The 17,960-nt window shown below is 41.1% G+C and overlaps 1 protein-coding gene across 1 annotated transcript in view; it reads left to right on the top strand.

Moving 5' to 3' along the window:
* The window catches only part of LOC145490454 (laminin subunit alpha-3-like), a 28,945-nt gene extending 12,771 nt beyond the window's left edge, over window positions 1-16,174 (top strand). Inside the window, exons 12-29 of the mRNA XM_081469573.1 lie at window positions 28-309; window positions 486-831; window positions 1,583-1,829; window positions 2,658-2,836; window positions 3,312-3,526; window positions 3,839-4,065; window positions 4,609-4,786; window positions 5,350-5,540; window positions 6,134-6,227; window positions 6,667-6,804; window positions 7,789-8,042; window positions 8,702-9,001; window positions 9,610-10,005; window positions 10,796-11,079; window positions 11,548-11,689; window positions 12,752-12,928; window positions 13,404-13,548; window positions 14,002-16,174. Of these exons, the coding sequence (XP_081325699.1) occupies window positions 28-309; window positions 486-831; window positions 1,583-1,829; window positions 2,658-2,836; window positions 3,312-3,526; window positions 3,839-4,065; window positions 4,609-4,786; window positions 5,350-5,540; window positions 6,134-6,227; window positions 6,667-6,804; window positions 7,789-8,042; window positions 8,702-9,001; window positions 9,610-10,005; window positions 10,796-11,079; window positions 11,548-11,689; window positions 12,752-12,928; window positions 13,404-13,548; window positions 14,002-14,147 (3,941 nt within the window). The 3' untranslated portion in view covers window positions 14,148-16,174. The remainder of the gene's footprint in view (window positions 1-27; window positions 310-485; window positions 832-1,582; window positions 1,830-2,657; window positions 2,837-3,311; window positions 3,527-3,838; window positions 4,066-4,608; window positions 4,787-5,349; window positions 5,541-6,133; window positions 6,228-6,666; window positions 6,805-7,788; window positions 8,043-8,701; window positions 9,002-9,609; window positions 10,006-10,795; window positions 11,080-11,547; window positions 11,690-12,751; window positions 12,929-13,403; window positions 13,549-14,001) is intronic.
* The last annotated feature ends 1,786 nt before the right edge of the window (window positions 16,175-17,960 follow it).

The following is a 17,960-nucleotide window of genomic DNA, read 5'->3' as shown; positions in this document are numbered from 1 at the left end:
AGCTTCTTATTTCTGTTTTATTTACAGCATGTGCCTGCAGTGTGATTGGTGCAAATGAAAGTTCTTGCCATCTGGAGACAGGACAGTGTTCGTGTAGGGAAAATGTGGTTGGCCTGCATTGTGATAGCTGCCAGACAAATTTCTATGATTTCAACAGTGGTGCAGGCTGTTCTCCCTGTAATTGCAACCCTGTGTACTCTAGCAACCTTCAGTGTGACGGCAACAGTGGTATTTGCAGCTGCAAGCCTGGTATAAATGGTGGGAAATGTACAGGATGCGCCGATCAGTTTTACAATCTCACAAATCAAGGTAGATACATGGGTGTGAAAGTACTAAGATTAGAAAATTTCTGGTTTGACAATGACAATAATCTGATAGAGTTCAATATGAGTAAACTGTAATTAAAAACTGGTGTATATGAGTCATTCTAAATCCTGTTTTATGTGCATCTACATGTTTCGAAGTTTTTCTTTTTTTTCCCACAGGTTGTATGCCATGTGAATGTAATCTTGCAGGAAGTATGAATCCTGTTTGTAACAAGACAACTGGCCAATGCCCTTGCAAGGAGCATTCTGTTGGCCATCAATGCGACACTTGTCCTTCTGGCTATTATGGTTTAAGTGTCAACAATTCCGAGGGTTGTCTGAAATGCCAGTGTTCAAATAAGTCATCAAACTGCATGAGCGACCAAGGATGGTTTGTTTCACAGATAACCACAAATCTGTCTGTCTTTTCATCCAATGCTGATTTTGATAACTGGACTGCGAATAACAGTGCTGGGGACCCAGTAGAGCTTGAGCTGGATTGGATCGTAACAATTAACATCGAGAAGTAAGTGAAGCTTGAATTCTACGTTGAGTTGAGAGTGTTCTTATTTGCAGGTGCTGTGATCCTAAGGGACCAAGATTTTCCTTGATTTTGCTGTGTACATTGTACTTCTCATAATCTTTAGGCTAGGTTTGTCTTTCTGCCCCAAATAAAACTCTAGCCTGCTCCTTTTCAAAGACTATTGTACAAAAATTGTTTTGGCAACTTTTGGGTCCTGCTGGAAGAAGAGTCTTGACCTCAGACACTGTATATAAGAGAGCACGTTTTGATGTTCACCTTCAGAATTTTGCATCCTATTAACACTACAGTTCAGCCCCTATTAAAATGACCACACTTGGGGAATGGATGGTGGCTGCATAAACGGGGCTAGCCGTTTAATAGAGGTGAAAACAATAGAAAAGACCCCATCGGAACTTTGATTACTGGCTGCCTAATAGGGGTGGCCGTTTATCAGGTGGCTGCTTAATACAGGATTGACTGTAGTTACTTTTTTAAAAGCATTCGTTTCTGCAAGCCTAAAACGTAGCAAAATATTTCCTCCCTGCTACCAGCATTTTCATACAAATGTACAGTTTCTCTGTTCATCAAGGACAAACTTTTGTCAATTATATTACAGTAGTCAGCATTTCCAGGAGTCTCCATTTTCACCCATCTACCCTCAATCTTATGATAGAGCTGCCGTCTTATCTTTGTGGTTTCCCTTGTGTGCAGGTATTCAGAAATATATGATTTTTTTTCTTCTTTTTTTTTTCAGAGGATCATTGAAAGTTGACACAGCTGGTTCAGAGGATGTGTATTTTGTCGCACCTGATAAGTACCTTGGAGACCAGAGATTTGCATACTCGTTTGCATTGTTCTTCCATTTACAGCAGGACGATGCGTCAAGCCCTGCAGCATCGTCCAAGGGTGATGTTATTCTGGAAGGCAAGTGGTTTGACCAGCCACTCGTCACTAGCCTTGCTACTCCTCCGCCTGGTGGAAATACTTTTGAAAAATATGAGGTAAGAATAAGGCTAAATTATGGTAAAGTAATCAAGTTCAGGGCTTTCATTAAGTTTTGATTCACCTGTAGCCTTATCTTCACACACAATTTTTTTTTACTTTATGGGTGAATCGTATCAGCTATAAGCAAGTTCGCCTGTAGCATACAAGCATGAGCAACATTTTTTTGCAACTTGTCACATAGCAGTGCTGCTGCATTGCTTGTTAAAATACGTTTTTGTATCTATTATTCTTATCTATGTTGCAATTTGCGGTAACATTGCCACGAAAGATGAAAAGAAATTGCAACTTCTTTAGTAATATGCCTAACGATGCTTTTTAGTTTCCAATGACGTTTTGCGACAAAATGTGTTGCTGTGCTCCTCGTAAATGAACAAACCGTTTAAAGGGGCTCAGTCATGGTATTTTGAGTTATTTTGGCCACATACAAAATTACCTTTAAATGGTGGGAAACCTGAAAAGAACAGTTTAATAAGGTAGAAAAACACCAAAGAGATAATGATAAACCATAAAGGAACAAGGATGGCCAAGGATGGAGAAGATTGACACGGATTACAAACGACGAATTTAAAAAATTGAGGCTAAACTTTTCGTGACTGAGCTCCTTTACAGAATGCTTTTAGAAAAATTGTATATATTTGTGGGAGTCGTGACGGCCAAATGGTTAGCGTGCTGCATAGGCCTGGATCGAGCAAGCCCTGTCGGGGATCACTGTGTTATGTTCCTGTTATGTTTGCTTTACTCTCACAGTACAATCTCCACTCAGGTGTAGGGTGCGTCGTACTAGGAAGTGGTGGGTAAGTTAACTCAATTCATTCTGTTTTCAGGTTAAACTTTTTGAGAGTAACTGGAGAGTGGGAAACACGTCTGGACGACAGCCCACTAGCGATGAAATGTTACGAGTCTTGAGTCATTTGACATCACTGCGTATCAGAGCCAAGTGGACAACACTAACAACTCAGCAATTCAGCCGGTTGGCGGACATTGCTTTGACTGTCAGCAGCAGGTGAGTGATAGCTATATTCAACTTGGTCAAAAGGAGAGGGGCATTTTTCACTCCACTTTGTTGTACAGACATACATGTAAGTGTACACAGGAAAAAATGAGTTTAACCCGGAACCCATCATATTTTACATTGTGCAAATAATTCTAAGGGAAGGGAACCTGAAAGTATTAATTAATCTTATTGTAGGTAACATATTAACGTAAGAAACATGAAAAGTCGTCGATAAACGATAAGGAAACAAGACTGGAGTGGTTAAAGTTGTAAACGATTAAAAACAGAATGTAAACAGGGGTGATGAACTTGAAACAAATGCTACGTTCCAAGTTGCAAATTGAGAAAAAAAGAACAATCAGCACCACACGTAATACTGCCCGTTGACTGTGGGCTTTCGACCATGTAAACGTAATTCACTCGCGTTTCGACGAAGGAAGAAAAAGAGGTTTTATTTTTTCAACAATTTTACTTTAACTTTCAGGAAAAGTGGAGAAGAAAATGCTTCAAATGTGGAGACTTGTTCATGCCCTCCAGAGTACGATGGTCAGTTCTGTGAACAGTGTGCCAGCGGATACACGCGTGTCACGCCAAATGGAGGACCATATGTCACGTGTGTACCATGCCAGTGTAATGGACACTCAAACTCGTGTCATCCCGAGACTGGTGTGTGTATGGACTGTCAACACAACACTACAGGTAGGGATCTCGCTTTGAGCCTTAGCAGCCATGTAGTATTTAGTGTACGATTCTCCATCGTTTCGTAAGTAAAGCATTAGACCAGGGTTAATTTTTTTTTCTCTCGACCTGTCTTGAGCCATTGTTTTCTGAAAATATGCATTGGCACTTTAAGCATTGTCTTAGTACAGCAGCTTCAACAGAGTTGTTGGCTGTACAAGTATTTTGTAGCACTGAAAACATTTTCCAAGCGCCAGGAAAATTTCTTAAATCATTTGCCTAGCTTCTGTTGTTACCTTTTCTTCTTTATTCACTTTTTTCACTTTTTGTTAGGTGATCATTGCGAAAAGTGCTCTGATGGTTGGTATGGTAACGCTACTAATGGAACACCCGAGGACTGTAGCCCTTGCCCGTGTCCCGCGGGACCAAATGCCGTGAATCAGTTTGCCCGAACCTGCGTACTTTCAAATGATGGTCTGCCAACCTGTATTAACTGCTCAGCGGGTCATGAAGGAAGATACTGTGACAGGTGCATGGATGGCTACTTTGGACGGCCGAGGGTGAGTGGGTCATTGTCTGAATCTTGGGCTGAATTTCCGATTACCTGAAATTCAGTGGCGTTAACTGACTTTCAATCTTGTATTCGGCTACCTTTGGTGATCACCTGACGAGATTGGTTTGTTGTGATATTTCTAAGCATGTGCACAAGGTGTATTGACAAAGCATTACAGTGTGTATATTGTGACACACAGCATTAATAATCAAGTGGCTGAAATAATCAGATGATTGGCTACCTCAGGTTTGCTTTTCACGAGCTATGTAACAGTATTAAATCATTATAAACTAGGGCAACCTTCAGTAAACAGTGATTGAAAGCGTTGTCTTTGCCAATCGAATGGCGGTCATTTGGCTCCCTGACTAGAACCACTCGAGGTTTGATTTACGCGCGTTTCTCTCGCTTCTTATGGTCGCTTGTTTCTGCTTCATGTACTGATTGGTTTTTGACGCTAATTGCGGGTCACGTGATTGTTTCTGGTTTGATTCGCTACCATTCATTGGTAAAACCGCCGTGATGTTTTCTTAAGGTATCGTTTTTCTTGCAGGAACAAGATGGCGAGTGTCGCAAGTGCGCGTGCAGTGGCAACATAGACCTTGATTCCAGAGGTAACTGTAACACCACGACTGGACAGTGTCTCAAGTGTCTTTATAATACGACTGGATTCAACTGCCAGTGGTGTGCGCCGGAATTCCACGGAAATGCATTAAATAAAACTTGCACACGTAAGTGAATCTATCCTGGGCATTTGAAGAAGCGCGATCTCATTTCACTAACAATTTGTCTTAGAATGAATTCAAGCAGAATACTTAGTAAACGAGCGCCAGACAGCTTTCTCAGGCCCAGTCCACACCACGCCGGAGGAATTTGAAAACGCAGTTTTAGTTCCATGGTTGTCTCAGGCCTCCCGTCCACACTTAATCCGTCACGATAACGAAGCTTTTCGAAAACGCTCTTCAAACCTGGGGAATTTGAAAACGCCGGCTTTGCGTTTTCGTGTGGACAGAAAACATTTTGAAAACGGAGCTTTTTGAAAACGATGACCTCACGAGTTTTTCCAAACAAAATCACCGGTGATTGTTGCGTTTTTAAATTCCTCTGGTGTAGTGTGTACGGATGGTTTTTCAGAGTGAAAGCTCCGTTTTCAAATTCCCCCGGCGTGGTGTGGCCGAGGCCTCAGTCGACAAGAGACTGGGCGATACGTTTGTCTTTCGTCAGGTTGCTAAGCAACGTGGTTCTTTTAAGTTCTCTTAAGCCACCTAATATCATGGTGTTTCACTCCTTCCAGGTTGTAACTGTTCGTCTGTTGGCGCCGTCAGTAACGTGTGCAACAACGTGACTGGCTCGTGTTACTGCCAGCCGTATGTCACGGGCAGGTTGTGTGACAGGTGTGAAGAGAATGCCTTCAATTACACTGAGTATGGCTGTATGCCTTGTAACTGTAACAGCGATGGATCAGATGATCTGCAGTGTGACTCGGTAAGCCATCTATGCGCTCTCTGTCTTAGTGACTTAATTGGACACATCGCAGCTGTGATTTCGTGCGGTATTAAACTAAACAATGGAGGACACTTAGTCTTACCATCGGTCACTGGCCTTAAACTCTGGCCAAATCGATCCTGAAGAGATTTTGAGAGGGTTACGAGAGTATGTTCTGTTGTCTCGCCCGCCCAATCCTTAAGGTAAACATCATTTCTTACTCTCTTGCATCCGCATCGGAGCGGTGCCTTTGGGAAAAAGAAACTTTCAGAGAGATTCGTAACCTGCAATGTAGGTGTATTTTGGCGAGCGAGCGCATTTTGATCAAACCAACCCCATCTTGGATTCAAACTGTTCCCGCCCTTTTTTCCTAAGCCAAATCTACTCGATCACGAACTAATACCGATAACTTGTGAACACACGGAAAACGCTTCTACTGCAGTCTAAGATATGCGATGTTTGTAAAATAAACGAATCATCACTTTTTTTCTTGTACATGTATTCTAAAGGATTTGATTGATTGGTGAAATAACACGCCAGCTGTTGATTTTAGCATAATATTTATATATTTATATTTTTTCATTTCATTTCAGTTGTACGGTAACTGCAGCTGTAAGCCAAACGTGATTGGTCGCAAGTGTGACATGTGCGATGCAGACTTCTTTGATGTCACACGTAGTTGTTTAGGTATGAAGTACAGATTCACTGTTATTTGTCGATAATAAAATCACACAGTGCAGATAGAGCATGCAGCCACTGTAGTGTTTGACTTTCATTCCCAATCACGTGTGTAACTGTAGAATATGGATTGCACCACAGCATCCGGCCCATTTCTGGCTAAACATTTTATAAAAGGCTAGAAGTAAGTTCGAGTTCGATTTGTGTGGAAACTGGGAAGCACTCGTTGCATTCACGCCTTTTAAAAATTTTCTTGTTAGACAGGAGATATTTGCGTCTAGATGATTCTTCTCTTGCACCATAGTTGTTTCTTACAAGCTATTCAAGTCTTGACATCTTTTCAGTGATTACAATAATTCATTTTATCCATGTTCATCCAGAGGTTATACTCTGTGAATTCGTTCGGTCCATGTTTTATTTATTGTTGGGTTGACTGCTCTGTTTTCAGAATGCAATTGCGTAGCAAACCAAACTGTTGCCAACACCACTTGTGACGCTGAGAGCGGTCAGTGTGAGTGCAGTGTCAGTTTAGCAGGAGGACTGTACGGCGGCAGGCAGTGTGACACATGCGCCAAGCGCACCGTGGGTGAGTATCAAAACTTACTTCACTGGGATTGGTTAGAGCGGTTTTGAGTGAGTGTTAGAAGTAACCCTGAAATGCTTTGGCTTGCTTTAGTTGGCTCCGTGATTGGTTTAAAAACTTGCGCCACTGACTCACTCAGCCAACCAAAACTCGCCAATCGCAACTTGGTCAGCCGAGCCGTTTTCCTGCGCTTAGCGTCGTTAAAGTGCTTTTACGTTAAGCGTGTTTGCTTTTGCTTGGCTTAATTTTTGTTATGTGTGACTACTTTGAATTTGATTCGGTTTCAAGACACTCGGTTGAAAACCGTTCTATTACTTAAATTCTAAACTAGACCAGCAAGAAGTACAGATGGTGTAAAACTACACAAGCTTAGGTGGAAATGTCTAATTTCCTGACTTTCTGTATACAAACTTGAAAAGTTTGAAACGAGCTGAAATGATCTAATCTTAGCATGCATGGCCTTTGCCTACCCGATAGCAGTCATTTATAAATTTGAACAAAGTGGACCATAATGCTCGAATCTTTGTGTACAATATTTGCTTCATTAGCATTAGCGATACAGTTTCTGGTGAAGCTACGAAAACATTAGTTCTGAATATTGAAAGGGCACAGCACGATTTTTCTAAGCTAAGGAATTTGAACCCGATTTATTGAATACTGTTTGTGTGACACGGGTTAAAAAACTTAAAATGTCACAAAGAATGTATGAGCTGATGAGCGTTTTTGCCATCCAGAAATGTTGCAGTTTTTGAAGGCCAATTTCTCGAATATTACACCCAAAGAGCCAAAACGTTCGCCTATCACCAAGTTTCACAAGCCCTTAAAACGTTTGTAGTCAATTTGAGTCTTGCATGATGCCTTCTCTGCGCGAAGTGGTATGTTAATGACGAAAAATGACGTCAGCAAAGATTCTCCAAACGAAAGAAGAGATAAGACTTTAATTTATCTTGACTTCTGTGCTGAAAGTGAATTGATTTCGTTCTGCAGGGACTCCACCCATGTGTCACCCGTGCACAGAAGACTGTTATTTGAACTGGGAAATCATTATCACTAGGGAGACGAACAAAGTTGACGAGCTGAATGGTAATGTAACTGAACTGCTGGAATCATTCGGGAGCATGTCAGTGGACAGTATCAACAAGACGCTTCAGATGTTAAAAACCAATGTGTCTTATGCAGAGGAGATATTCAGTAGTGGTGGAAGAGAGAATTTGCAGAAGAAGCAACAACAAATCAACAGGGTAAATGATAGAGAAATTTGTTATTTGCTTTTTGGTTTGAACGTTTCATCCGGCTTGAGAGTTACCGTCCGAAGGTTTAGAAGGCTGGGCACTAGTTAAGCGCCCAGTGATATCTGTTTTGCCACCCTGTCAAAACTACAAGGCCTCTGCGGTTGGTTCAAGTGCTTTTCACAAACAAACTACCGAAGACAATAAATTCTTGGATTCGTGGCTGTACCAACAACTTTCAAAACAAACCCGGCCAACCGTATTGAATTTTCCGCAAAGTGACGAGTATAGAGCCTTGATTGTTCTTTTATGTAACATTGATGATGATTTATTTTCTCTTTCGTAGTCCAAAAGTGCTCTTTCTAGATCTTTGTCTTATATATTTATCTTATTTATTACTTCCCTATTTAGCTAAGAATTAATAGACTTTTAAACTATATATTTTTATATCATACTCCGACTTTTATAATTCATCTATTTTTATGTATGTATTATCAGAGTTTATTTGTTTAGTTATTTATTTATTTATATATTTTATAATCAACTTTTATAATTTAGTTGGTGCGATGTGTTAATGACTTTACCAACTTAATAAATGTAGATGTAGATGTTATCGCCTAAAGGACAGAAAATATAGCCAGTCTTAAGTTAAATAAATGACGATTTTGCAGATTCAAAGCTCCATCAGTTCACTCCAGCTGGAACTGAACGATTCTCAAAGTTTCATTGAAGACGCACAGACCTACCTCTCAGAACACGTGGTCGACTTTAACGGAAGCGTTAGAATCGTACCCGCCATCCCTTCCATGTACCCATCATTCCCTGTGGTTTGCCCCAGCGGGGGAGGGGTGAGTGTGATCGTGGACTGGCAATGCATTGAAGCCATGGCAACGAGTTACCGTCAGAGAGCTATGCAAGCTAATGAATCAGGACACGCGAACTATAGCAGTATCCAAAGCAGTTACAGTATGGTGAGTGAAACAAACTAGTTGCACTTGTAGTAACTGAGTATATTTGCTTTTTAGGTTGAGTAATTCTCTCTTTCCTATATATTACAGTGTAACCTAGCCTTACTGCCACCGCGTTAATACAGCCACTCTGTTACTAAGGGCACTCTATTTTGGCCCAAATAGAAGCTCAGTCAGTCCTTTTCTTTTTTTAAAGAACCCCTTAAATTCGGGCACCCCGTAATTTTGGAGAGACACCATTCACGTTTTGTAAATATCTTAGAGAGATTCCTTAGCCTGACAATACAGCAGCTTTTCATCGCACCCGGCCCCTAAGGGATTCCTTTTTGAAACACTTATGATCTGCAAAGTGTCAAAAAGATCCTAGCCAAGCTTGAAAAACCTGTGGCTCTTAGTTTTCAAGCTTCTCTATGTTGTATTCCATTTCTATTGTCGTCGAGGTGACTCGTCCTTACCTCTAACAGGTCCTGTTTATGTGTTGAATACTGTTTTGTTATGATAAACGTTGTTGCTGTCTCCTGTGAGCTACGTAACTTAGTTTTTAGCTGTGCAGATTCAGTCAGGAATCGATGATACTTAAATTAACAAGTGTTTCCCCTTGTGCCTTTCAGATTCAGTTGGCGAACTCCACGGCTCACCGTGCAGCTGCGCAAATCAGTGTTTCTTTGGACCAACTAAGGCTGGTTTCATCTCTAAGAGAAGAAGTCGAGTCAGACCTTGGGAGCGACTTTCAGAGTTTATACCGGAACAATTCCTTGAGGCTAGAGGAAATCAGAAGAATCAACGATCTGTTACAGGAGCTCGTGTCGCAGGCTGAAAATTTCGGCGAGCAAGCAAATGTTAATTTGACAATGGCTATGGATACGGCAACTCGAGCCAAGAACGAGGCAGGTCAACGAAGACGAGAAGCACAGATTGCACGGCACAATGCCACTAACGCTCATTCGGATGCTATGCAAGTTAACCGTGAAGCAGAAAACGCCTTGGATACAGCTATGGAGTTTAACGTAAGTCTGCTTGCTTAAAAGACGTTTTCCTTTACAAGTCCCCGGGAACAAACGTTCGTGGGGAATCCTCGTAAACCCGAAGAGTTTCCGATTCTTATGGGCCAATCAGGAAAAAGCGCGAACATGCAGTCGGTAACAGCTTAAAAGTCTTCACGACATCATGATGTTACATTTACACATGAGTTTGAGGAGGGGGTCTGATAAGAATTTTTTTTTTCTTGTGATGATTTGATTTCACAACTGCTGTTTGTTCCGACCACTTCTTAAAGCACCTGCCATAACCCGGCTGTGCGACACAAATTCCAGCAACAAGCACTTTTTAACGGCCAATTCTATTCTGTCACCGCACTGAGGGCTCACGTGAGATAGCATTGCGCCTGCGCGAACTCAGTTTTTAAAGCACTTACCATGTGTGCAGTGGAAAATCCAGCACCAAGCCACGAAAGGGTTGGGCATGAAAGACCTAGGGCGGGCACGTAATCCCTCAGTGCTTGGTGACAGATAGAATTCTAATCAAACTTCAACTTACAGGTAAGTCTCGTTTAATTGTTGAATTATTCGACATAGAGGGTGCGTTCCTTTGGGGTGATCTGGATCAGGAGCAGTGATCCAAGATCACTCGGATCATGGTACACCGCACCTAAAGAAACATGGTCGCGTTTCCCCGGCGTTGTCTTTGACCTGAGGTCTGGTAAGGAGACACCTAGTGTGGTCCTATCCACACTCAAGCACGTTACTACGTTCATTAAATGGACCATCTAAGAAACTTTAATTGCATTTGAATTGATAGGAAAATGCAACAAGGGTGCTCAGACAAACGCAAGATGCCATCAGTAACGTAACATCAGGAATAAATACAATAGCCAGGGTCAATAACATGACAAACGAAGCGACCAACATCGCAGATGAAGTGCGCGCCATGACCATGCCAGTTAGTCTGCAGCAGATCCAGAACTTGACTGATCAGATCCTCAACACGAACGTCAGCCAAGAAATGGTAAACCAGACTTTGGAAGCTGCACAGGAGGGTCTTGAACAAGCCAGGGAAGTGGAAGCACTCTCACAAAGGGCCATGTAAGTTATAGCTTGCCAGATTGGGATCTGTTGCAAGAATTGGGCGCGACAAATTTGGCGGCTAAACTCAAAGGTGTCCGTGATTTGCGTTTGTCTTTTTGTAAACTTTTTTTCAAGACGAACTTTGGCGGATCTATAACGATGTACTAGGGTAGTTAGTTTTAATTTTAAATTATAAAAATATGAACTTTTTGTGTTGACACGTTTTCCCTTTTTGTTTCTTGCTAACCTGTGAGTAAGCTTATGTTTGGGTCTTGTGCGCAAGCGGCAAAGGTACGAGAACGAGGCGGCAAGTACAATGAGCTTGGACGTACGCGCTTGTGAAGTCCAAACATGAGCCTCCTCCCAGACGCCGCCCAAACCAGCAGCTGAAAGTCCCGGGTTGTTTTCTTCGGCTTTGCAAAGCGTCGTTACGAAATTACCTTATATAAACTGTGGTTCCTAATGAAATTTTTTTTTCCTATTAAGAAACGTGGCTCAAGAGACTCTCAACCAAGTAGAGGACATCGAAACAGCTTTAAATTCATCGGAGCACGTCAGACACGAAGTGATGACTTTACAAGGACATACTGATGAAATGATTGCTAACATCAACAATATCACTGAAACAGTAAGTAAACACCCTCCAGTCTCATTACAGCGAAGGCACGCCGCACCGTTGTCTACCCATGTTAGCAGGGGGGTCAGTCGCCAAGCGAGAAGTGAAAAATGTGCCTATTTTTTACTCGTCAAATATTACACTTCTCGCTTTAAGAGCGAAAAGCGGAATTTCTAGCACTCTCTACCTTTTTGACATTCTGATATCGTACTATTTTGAAGTGTCAGCCGTCTTCTAAGGCTTAACCCCTTGGGGTCTAAGCGAGGCTGTTCTCGCCTTAGCCCCTCGGTGGTTAAACGCGAAAAGAAAGCCAGCACTTCTTAGTAATGGCTTACTAGACTTCTCTGCTAATCAAAAGTCAAACAGCCACATTGTATCAATGTATAAGCAGGTGGCTTTTTGGTTTTCTCCGTCTCCTGAACCATAGTTAATACAGGGGACCTCTATTAACTATGCCTGAACTTACTTCGTTTTCGAATGACTAGGCATTGAATAAACTGACGTAATAGCGACTATTTTCAGGACATAAGTAAAAAAATTTCTCTCAAAGACAGTGTAGAAAATGTATGGGAAATGGTCATGAGAAAGTTGATGTTGAACTTGGGGATAAAAGGTTTTAAGCAACATGCAAAAGTAGCGGTGACTTTTGAAGTTAGTCTTTTGTGAAAACCCAAACGATTGGAATTGGCTAACCTGCGATCAGCACTTAAAGTCGACGTGATAAGTCTTCGAAGGCGGGGGCACATTCTTTTGTTTACTGTTGTTAAGTTTACCCAAAAAAACCGCGAAAAAAATGGACACATTTGCCTTTTGGGCGGGGAAGAGGCAGATAAGTTTGCGTAATTTATCATGTATTGTTTTGCCGGTCAATCATAAAAGCTTACTAGGCATTGTTTTGAGTCGTCGGACAAAGGAGTAGCTCACCTGAGAGCGATTAGCATGAAAGTTATTGTTTTCTTTGAAGTCAGCTGACGCTGTTTGTGTAATCATGCTTGCATTATAAGCTTGCGGTAGATGTTCATGCTGTTGTGCTTGCACATGTTAACCTGAAGAGGTTCTCTCCGTTCCTGTCAGGTTGAAACCAGCTTCTCAGTGTCATACTCCTTAGGGCGGAGTGTATTAACGAAAATAAACAGCACCCTTGATGATATGGAAGAAGGCCTGATGTGCTTTGATACCGCCAAGAGGGAGGCACAAAATGCCTCGCACACGGCTGAGATGGCGTTTAACATCTCCGAGCAAGCGAAAGAGGTGAGTTGCTGACTATCTCCATTAGCTGTCGTGTTTACGTTTGTAACAGATAGTGTGGTGTATATAGGAACCTCTAGGCAACAAATTGCAGTTGATAGGTGAATGTAAACAAAGCAAGTAACTAACTGGCATGGTCATGGCGCGCACTTCATCTGCGATGTTGGTCGCTTCGTCTGTCATGCTATTGACGCTTATTTTTGTAATGCTATAAAAGAGCGCAGCTGATTTCTACAAGTCGGATCTTGAATCAGTCCTTTACGCACATTGATAAGCAGGTGAGAGGAGATCGAATATCTGTTCACGAAAAGGTCTTGTTTTGTCCGAAGGTAAATCGCACCAATTCTGAAGTTGCAAGCAGATTGAACTTAACAATTGTGATCACCAAGTTAGTTAATTAGGCGATGCTTCTGCTGTCCTAAAACGTAGCTGTCGTGACTTTTATCGTCATTGAAGTTTATTTATTTCTCTTTCACAGATATTCGACAGCAGCAGCGCGTCATTACCACCGGTGGCAGCTCAGGTAAACTCGTCCTTCGAAGCAGCAAATGGAAATCTGTCAGAAGTACAACAAACTCATCAGAACTCAGAACAACTGCTAGATGACGTGACAGAGGCGGAAGGTATGCACTTCTTTGATCTTTGAAGTCACGCAATGGAAACATTTTCTTTTGAGTGCTCCTGCGGACTGAGTTCGTAAGCCGTTCCATGGATCGTCGCGCAAGCGATCCAAATAACAGCTGCGAAGAGGACTAGGACTGAGGTTATCATTTACGTGACCGCTAGGGACTGGAAATGGTCCTGTAGATATTTAAAAATTAAAATAGAAGAATGGAGATGTTTTTCTCCTTTGTATTATTCAACGTTGCGTTTAACTTTTTAAAACCGCCTCCGAACTGACAGCAATTTCGTTTTTCGACTACTGTACAGTAGTTTTTCTTCCAAGCCAAATAGTAGAAAACAAATGAATGAACATATTCACATAGGTGGGTTCACTTGTTCTTCAAATTAAAGGGGCTCTAGGAACCATGGGTAATGGATTGACCATCAACAATTTGTCGTTGTTTGTCTTTTAGAATTGTTGGCACAGTACATGGCACAGAGAGACGAACTTGAGAGACTGGGCCTTGAGATACAGGAGCTTGAAAGAGAGGCTGATGATTTGTTGGCCGAGTTTAGTGTGGCCGCTGACCAGTACTCACGTTGTGCGGGCGCAGCATGATGACTACCGGAGCATTTGAAGCTGGTCAGAACAACAGAAGACATCCACAGTTGTGTGTATATTTTAAGAATAGCTATTATTCTAAAGCTTAACAGTCAACTCAACGTCATACTTTGTGATGGCCTCTGGAGGCTAATTTTATATGGCTGGCGTCTTTACGCATTACATGCTGGCATTACGAGAATTCGGTTTCTTAGGGTTCTAGATCAAATGTTTTACCAAATGGTCGTGTTTTGGAGTGAAAACACGAACAGTAGTTCCAAATCATTGACAAACGGAATACTGAGAATCTGTTTAGATTAATATATTATTTAGAGACAGTCAAATATTTTGAGGTCGTATGAAAATCGGCAGGCACGAATTAAGTTTGATAACATGACCGGTGTTTTTACATGTAACTAATGTTTTACGTTTTTTACGAGATCAGGTTAGTAGTGAAACCCTACTGAATATTTTTTATGACTTACCTAATGTCCTTTATTTTTGCGGGGTGCAAATTTAGTAAGTTTTGATTATTATTAGAACTTCTCCCAACCGTATGTTCACTTGTTGGGCTGGTAAAATGTCATCGTGGAAGGAATGTTTGGAGAACGGAAAAAATGGAGACGGGGGTTTCTCCCTACAGACCCCGTGACCTAGTTTGAACAGAAGTCGTATCAATACTGGCTATATATTGCGTGATGTTTTGGATTTAACAAGTCAAGAAAAATATATGCGAAAGAATCTAAAAGCGCGAATGTTTTTTAGATCTTTAGCGTCACTGTCAAAACTTCGTTTCTAGTACAGCTGTTTGTAGAAAATTGTTCGTGGTTGCTTTTATCCGAGCTAGTAACCATACCTTTGTTATGCTCCTCGTTTTTAAAGCTGTTTTAATTTCGAAACCAGATAACATGACCGGTGTTTTTACATGTAACTAATGTTTTACGTTTTTTACGAGATCAGGTTAGTAGTGAAACCCTACTGAATATTTTTTATGACCTACCTAATGTCCTTTATTTTTGCGGGGCTGCGAATTTAGTAAATTTGGCCACGTAGAAAACTGAGTCAATTATAAAGTTTGGAGTTTTAAGAGAAAGAAAAAATAGAATTTTATTGCCAAGAACACGTTTGTTTGTGTTGTTGCTTTCCGTTTCCTTTTTGTAGATCAATTTTCGTGATGCAGGTACAGAACCAAATTTAACCCACGCGTACTAAATGACATTGTGGTACAACTTATTTTCAGTCTGCATTTAAATGTAGAAGGTGGACGATTGTCTCTTTCGCCGAGTCTTTCATTGTTGAGGGTCAGCGCAGGTGGGAGGGAAATGGTTAAGAAGCCCGGTAAACATGAAAGAAGCAAACAAACAGGCTAAGATTTATGTTGGAAGGCCCTTGACCCTGCACATCTTTTGTTTTATGCTCATTGACTATGCATGATTACATAATCGCAATGCTTCTATTGGTTAGTTGTATGAGCACACATAACCACCTTTTGTATTTTTCCAGGTTCTCTGCAGGGTCAACCCCCAAAATAGCAAACAAGAACATACAACAAAGAACTTTGCCAGGTTTCTTAACCATTTCCCTCTATTAACCATGGTTTCACTAAACTTAATGTTCATCAGCATTTATGGCTCGATACTCAATCAGAAGGACATTAAGAGGTTTTAGATTCTTTTTGGAAACACCCATTGTAATCACTGAATTTGAACAATGACCCTGTTTTAAACAGTGAGATCGAACCGCCGTTTATAATAAACACCCAGCTGATTTTATGTGAAAACAGGATACCATCGCTTTTAGATGGCAGCCAATGTATATAATGATTTCGCTCCGATCAATTTAGATAGGTAGCATGTAAAATCGTACGATAAATAGTTTGCTGTACAGTATTTATTTATAGGATAAAGAATACCAGGCATTTTTACAGTGAATTTTTAATGGCAATAAATGCGTTTTTATTCGTAATAAATTGAGTTGATGATACTGTATGTAAGTAAGTAAGTAAAGTAGTTTATTAAAACTCTCTTGCAGTATATTCCAAACTATTAAGCACGCCACTGTTCATTTTGCCGTCAGAGTAATAATTCCAACAGCAAAACACAACGTTTTGTCAAATCTTACTTTTCTAGAATTGAACAATAGTTTCGCCCCCATATTCAAAACTACGCATGCGCAGATACTCTTTTTCGTTTCCAGGTCACCTTTCAGATATCTTCCCAGAATCCCTCGAGGCTGCCTCACTGCTAAAGAGTTTAACACTTGTCTTACAGCCAAAAACATCAGTGCACCACTGACTAGAGCTTGAACAAACACTTTTCACTTGACTCTGAAGATGGCTTCCGCTGAGACTGACGAAGCTTCTGTCACCACCAACCTCGCTGGTCAATAGAGTTGCAAAACCTATTGTACCGGTAAACCACCGTTTCAGAACACTAGCGATAACAAATGCAATATAAACAGTTTCGGCTTTGACGGCCGAGATAACAATAACGCGAATATCTTTTCATTCAACTTAAACATGGAAATTTGCAAGAGAAACCGGACCAGAAGCCAGCGAGATAGATACTAGAAAACTACATTGCCTCAAAGTAATGCCAATGTTTTCTACCGAAAACTTCCAATTTGAAATAATTTTTGTAGCTCAAATCCCCGATTGGCTAAGTCAGGTCTCGCTTCTCAGGATGCGTTGGTAATAGATTCACTAAAGCTTTAATTTGCTTTTGGACACCAAGGAACCTGTCATCCAGCCTAATTTTCTCAAGATAAGATAGCCTAGCTCACCATGAGTGCCGACCGATAACTGGGAGTTCACGAGTTATACTCCCCTCGGGGACTCCAGAGTTTTTTCTCTGCTCCACGCTGGAGACATTCTGAAAGCTGTATCTTTCCCTTCATATTTCTTTTCATTTTCAGCCAATATTGTTTCTCCCCAGAAAATTATGGGAAGTTCCTTAAAGATCTTTCTTAGCAAAGATTGTAGTTCTATATATTGGATACCATTTTTAAGAAGGATCTACTTTAACCTAGGCACCGGAGTTAAGATTTCGTAAATTCCAGGGATTCGTACTTCTTGCGGTACCATTCTCGCTGATCCAACTTGGCACAGTAGCAAACTAACTTTTGAGTTAAGTATCTTTTACAGTAATTGCATTTATTGCATCTTCATGACTGGAATAGAGTCGCTTATCGTCTGCACAAGAGTAGCGTTGTAAAAAAGGTCTTTCATGAAGATGTTGAATGACCGAGGGCCCAGCACAGATCCTTGGCGTAATTCCACCCCAGGTCCCCGCCTGACTGGAATCGATTGTCCTCCATACAGTTGAAACTGAAAAAATGTTCAAATCCAACTCACGTCACCACTAGAGAGGGTTCGTTGTCAAGAAGAAGAAACCCCATGTTGAGAACTGAAGAAATATAAAACCCAATGTCGTGTAACTGAATGTTGAAAGTACAAAATAAAGATGTATACAAATTGGCAATATATGCTCTGCTTCCCATAATGCGCTCTGTCTTATCATTTCCCGCAATATTATCCACACTTGATCTGTGTGGCGGTTTCTTTGTGTTTTATTCTCCGTGTCCGATACTTTCAAATCGAGTCTGAATCTTCTCCTCTTCGACATTACTGCTGGTTTGAAAGTCTTTCCGCAATGCTTCACTTGAAAAGATAAACCTATATGATAAAATGCAGAACTGAACATTATTCAGCGAGAGAAGAACTGGCAAACTGTTGTTACAGCCAACACAAGCAATATATACGAAATGCAACGGCCCGTACACAAACAAAAACAATAGACTACAGCTAAGCAATGACTCCTAAACAAAGAACGA

The sequence above is a fragment of the Orbicella franksi genome, chromosome 1, assembly GCF_964199315.1.
Source record: "Orbicella franksi chromosome 1, jaOrbFran1.1, whole genome shotgun sequence".
NCBI lineage: Eukaryota > Metazoa > Cnidaria > Anthozoa > Scleractinia > Merulinidae > Orbicella > Orbicella franksi.
Note: the sequence above shows the minus strand (reverse complement) of the source record. Positions and strands in the feature narration are given on the sequence as shown.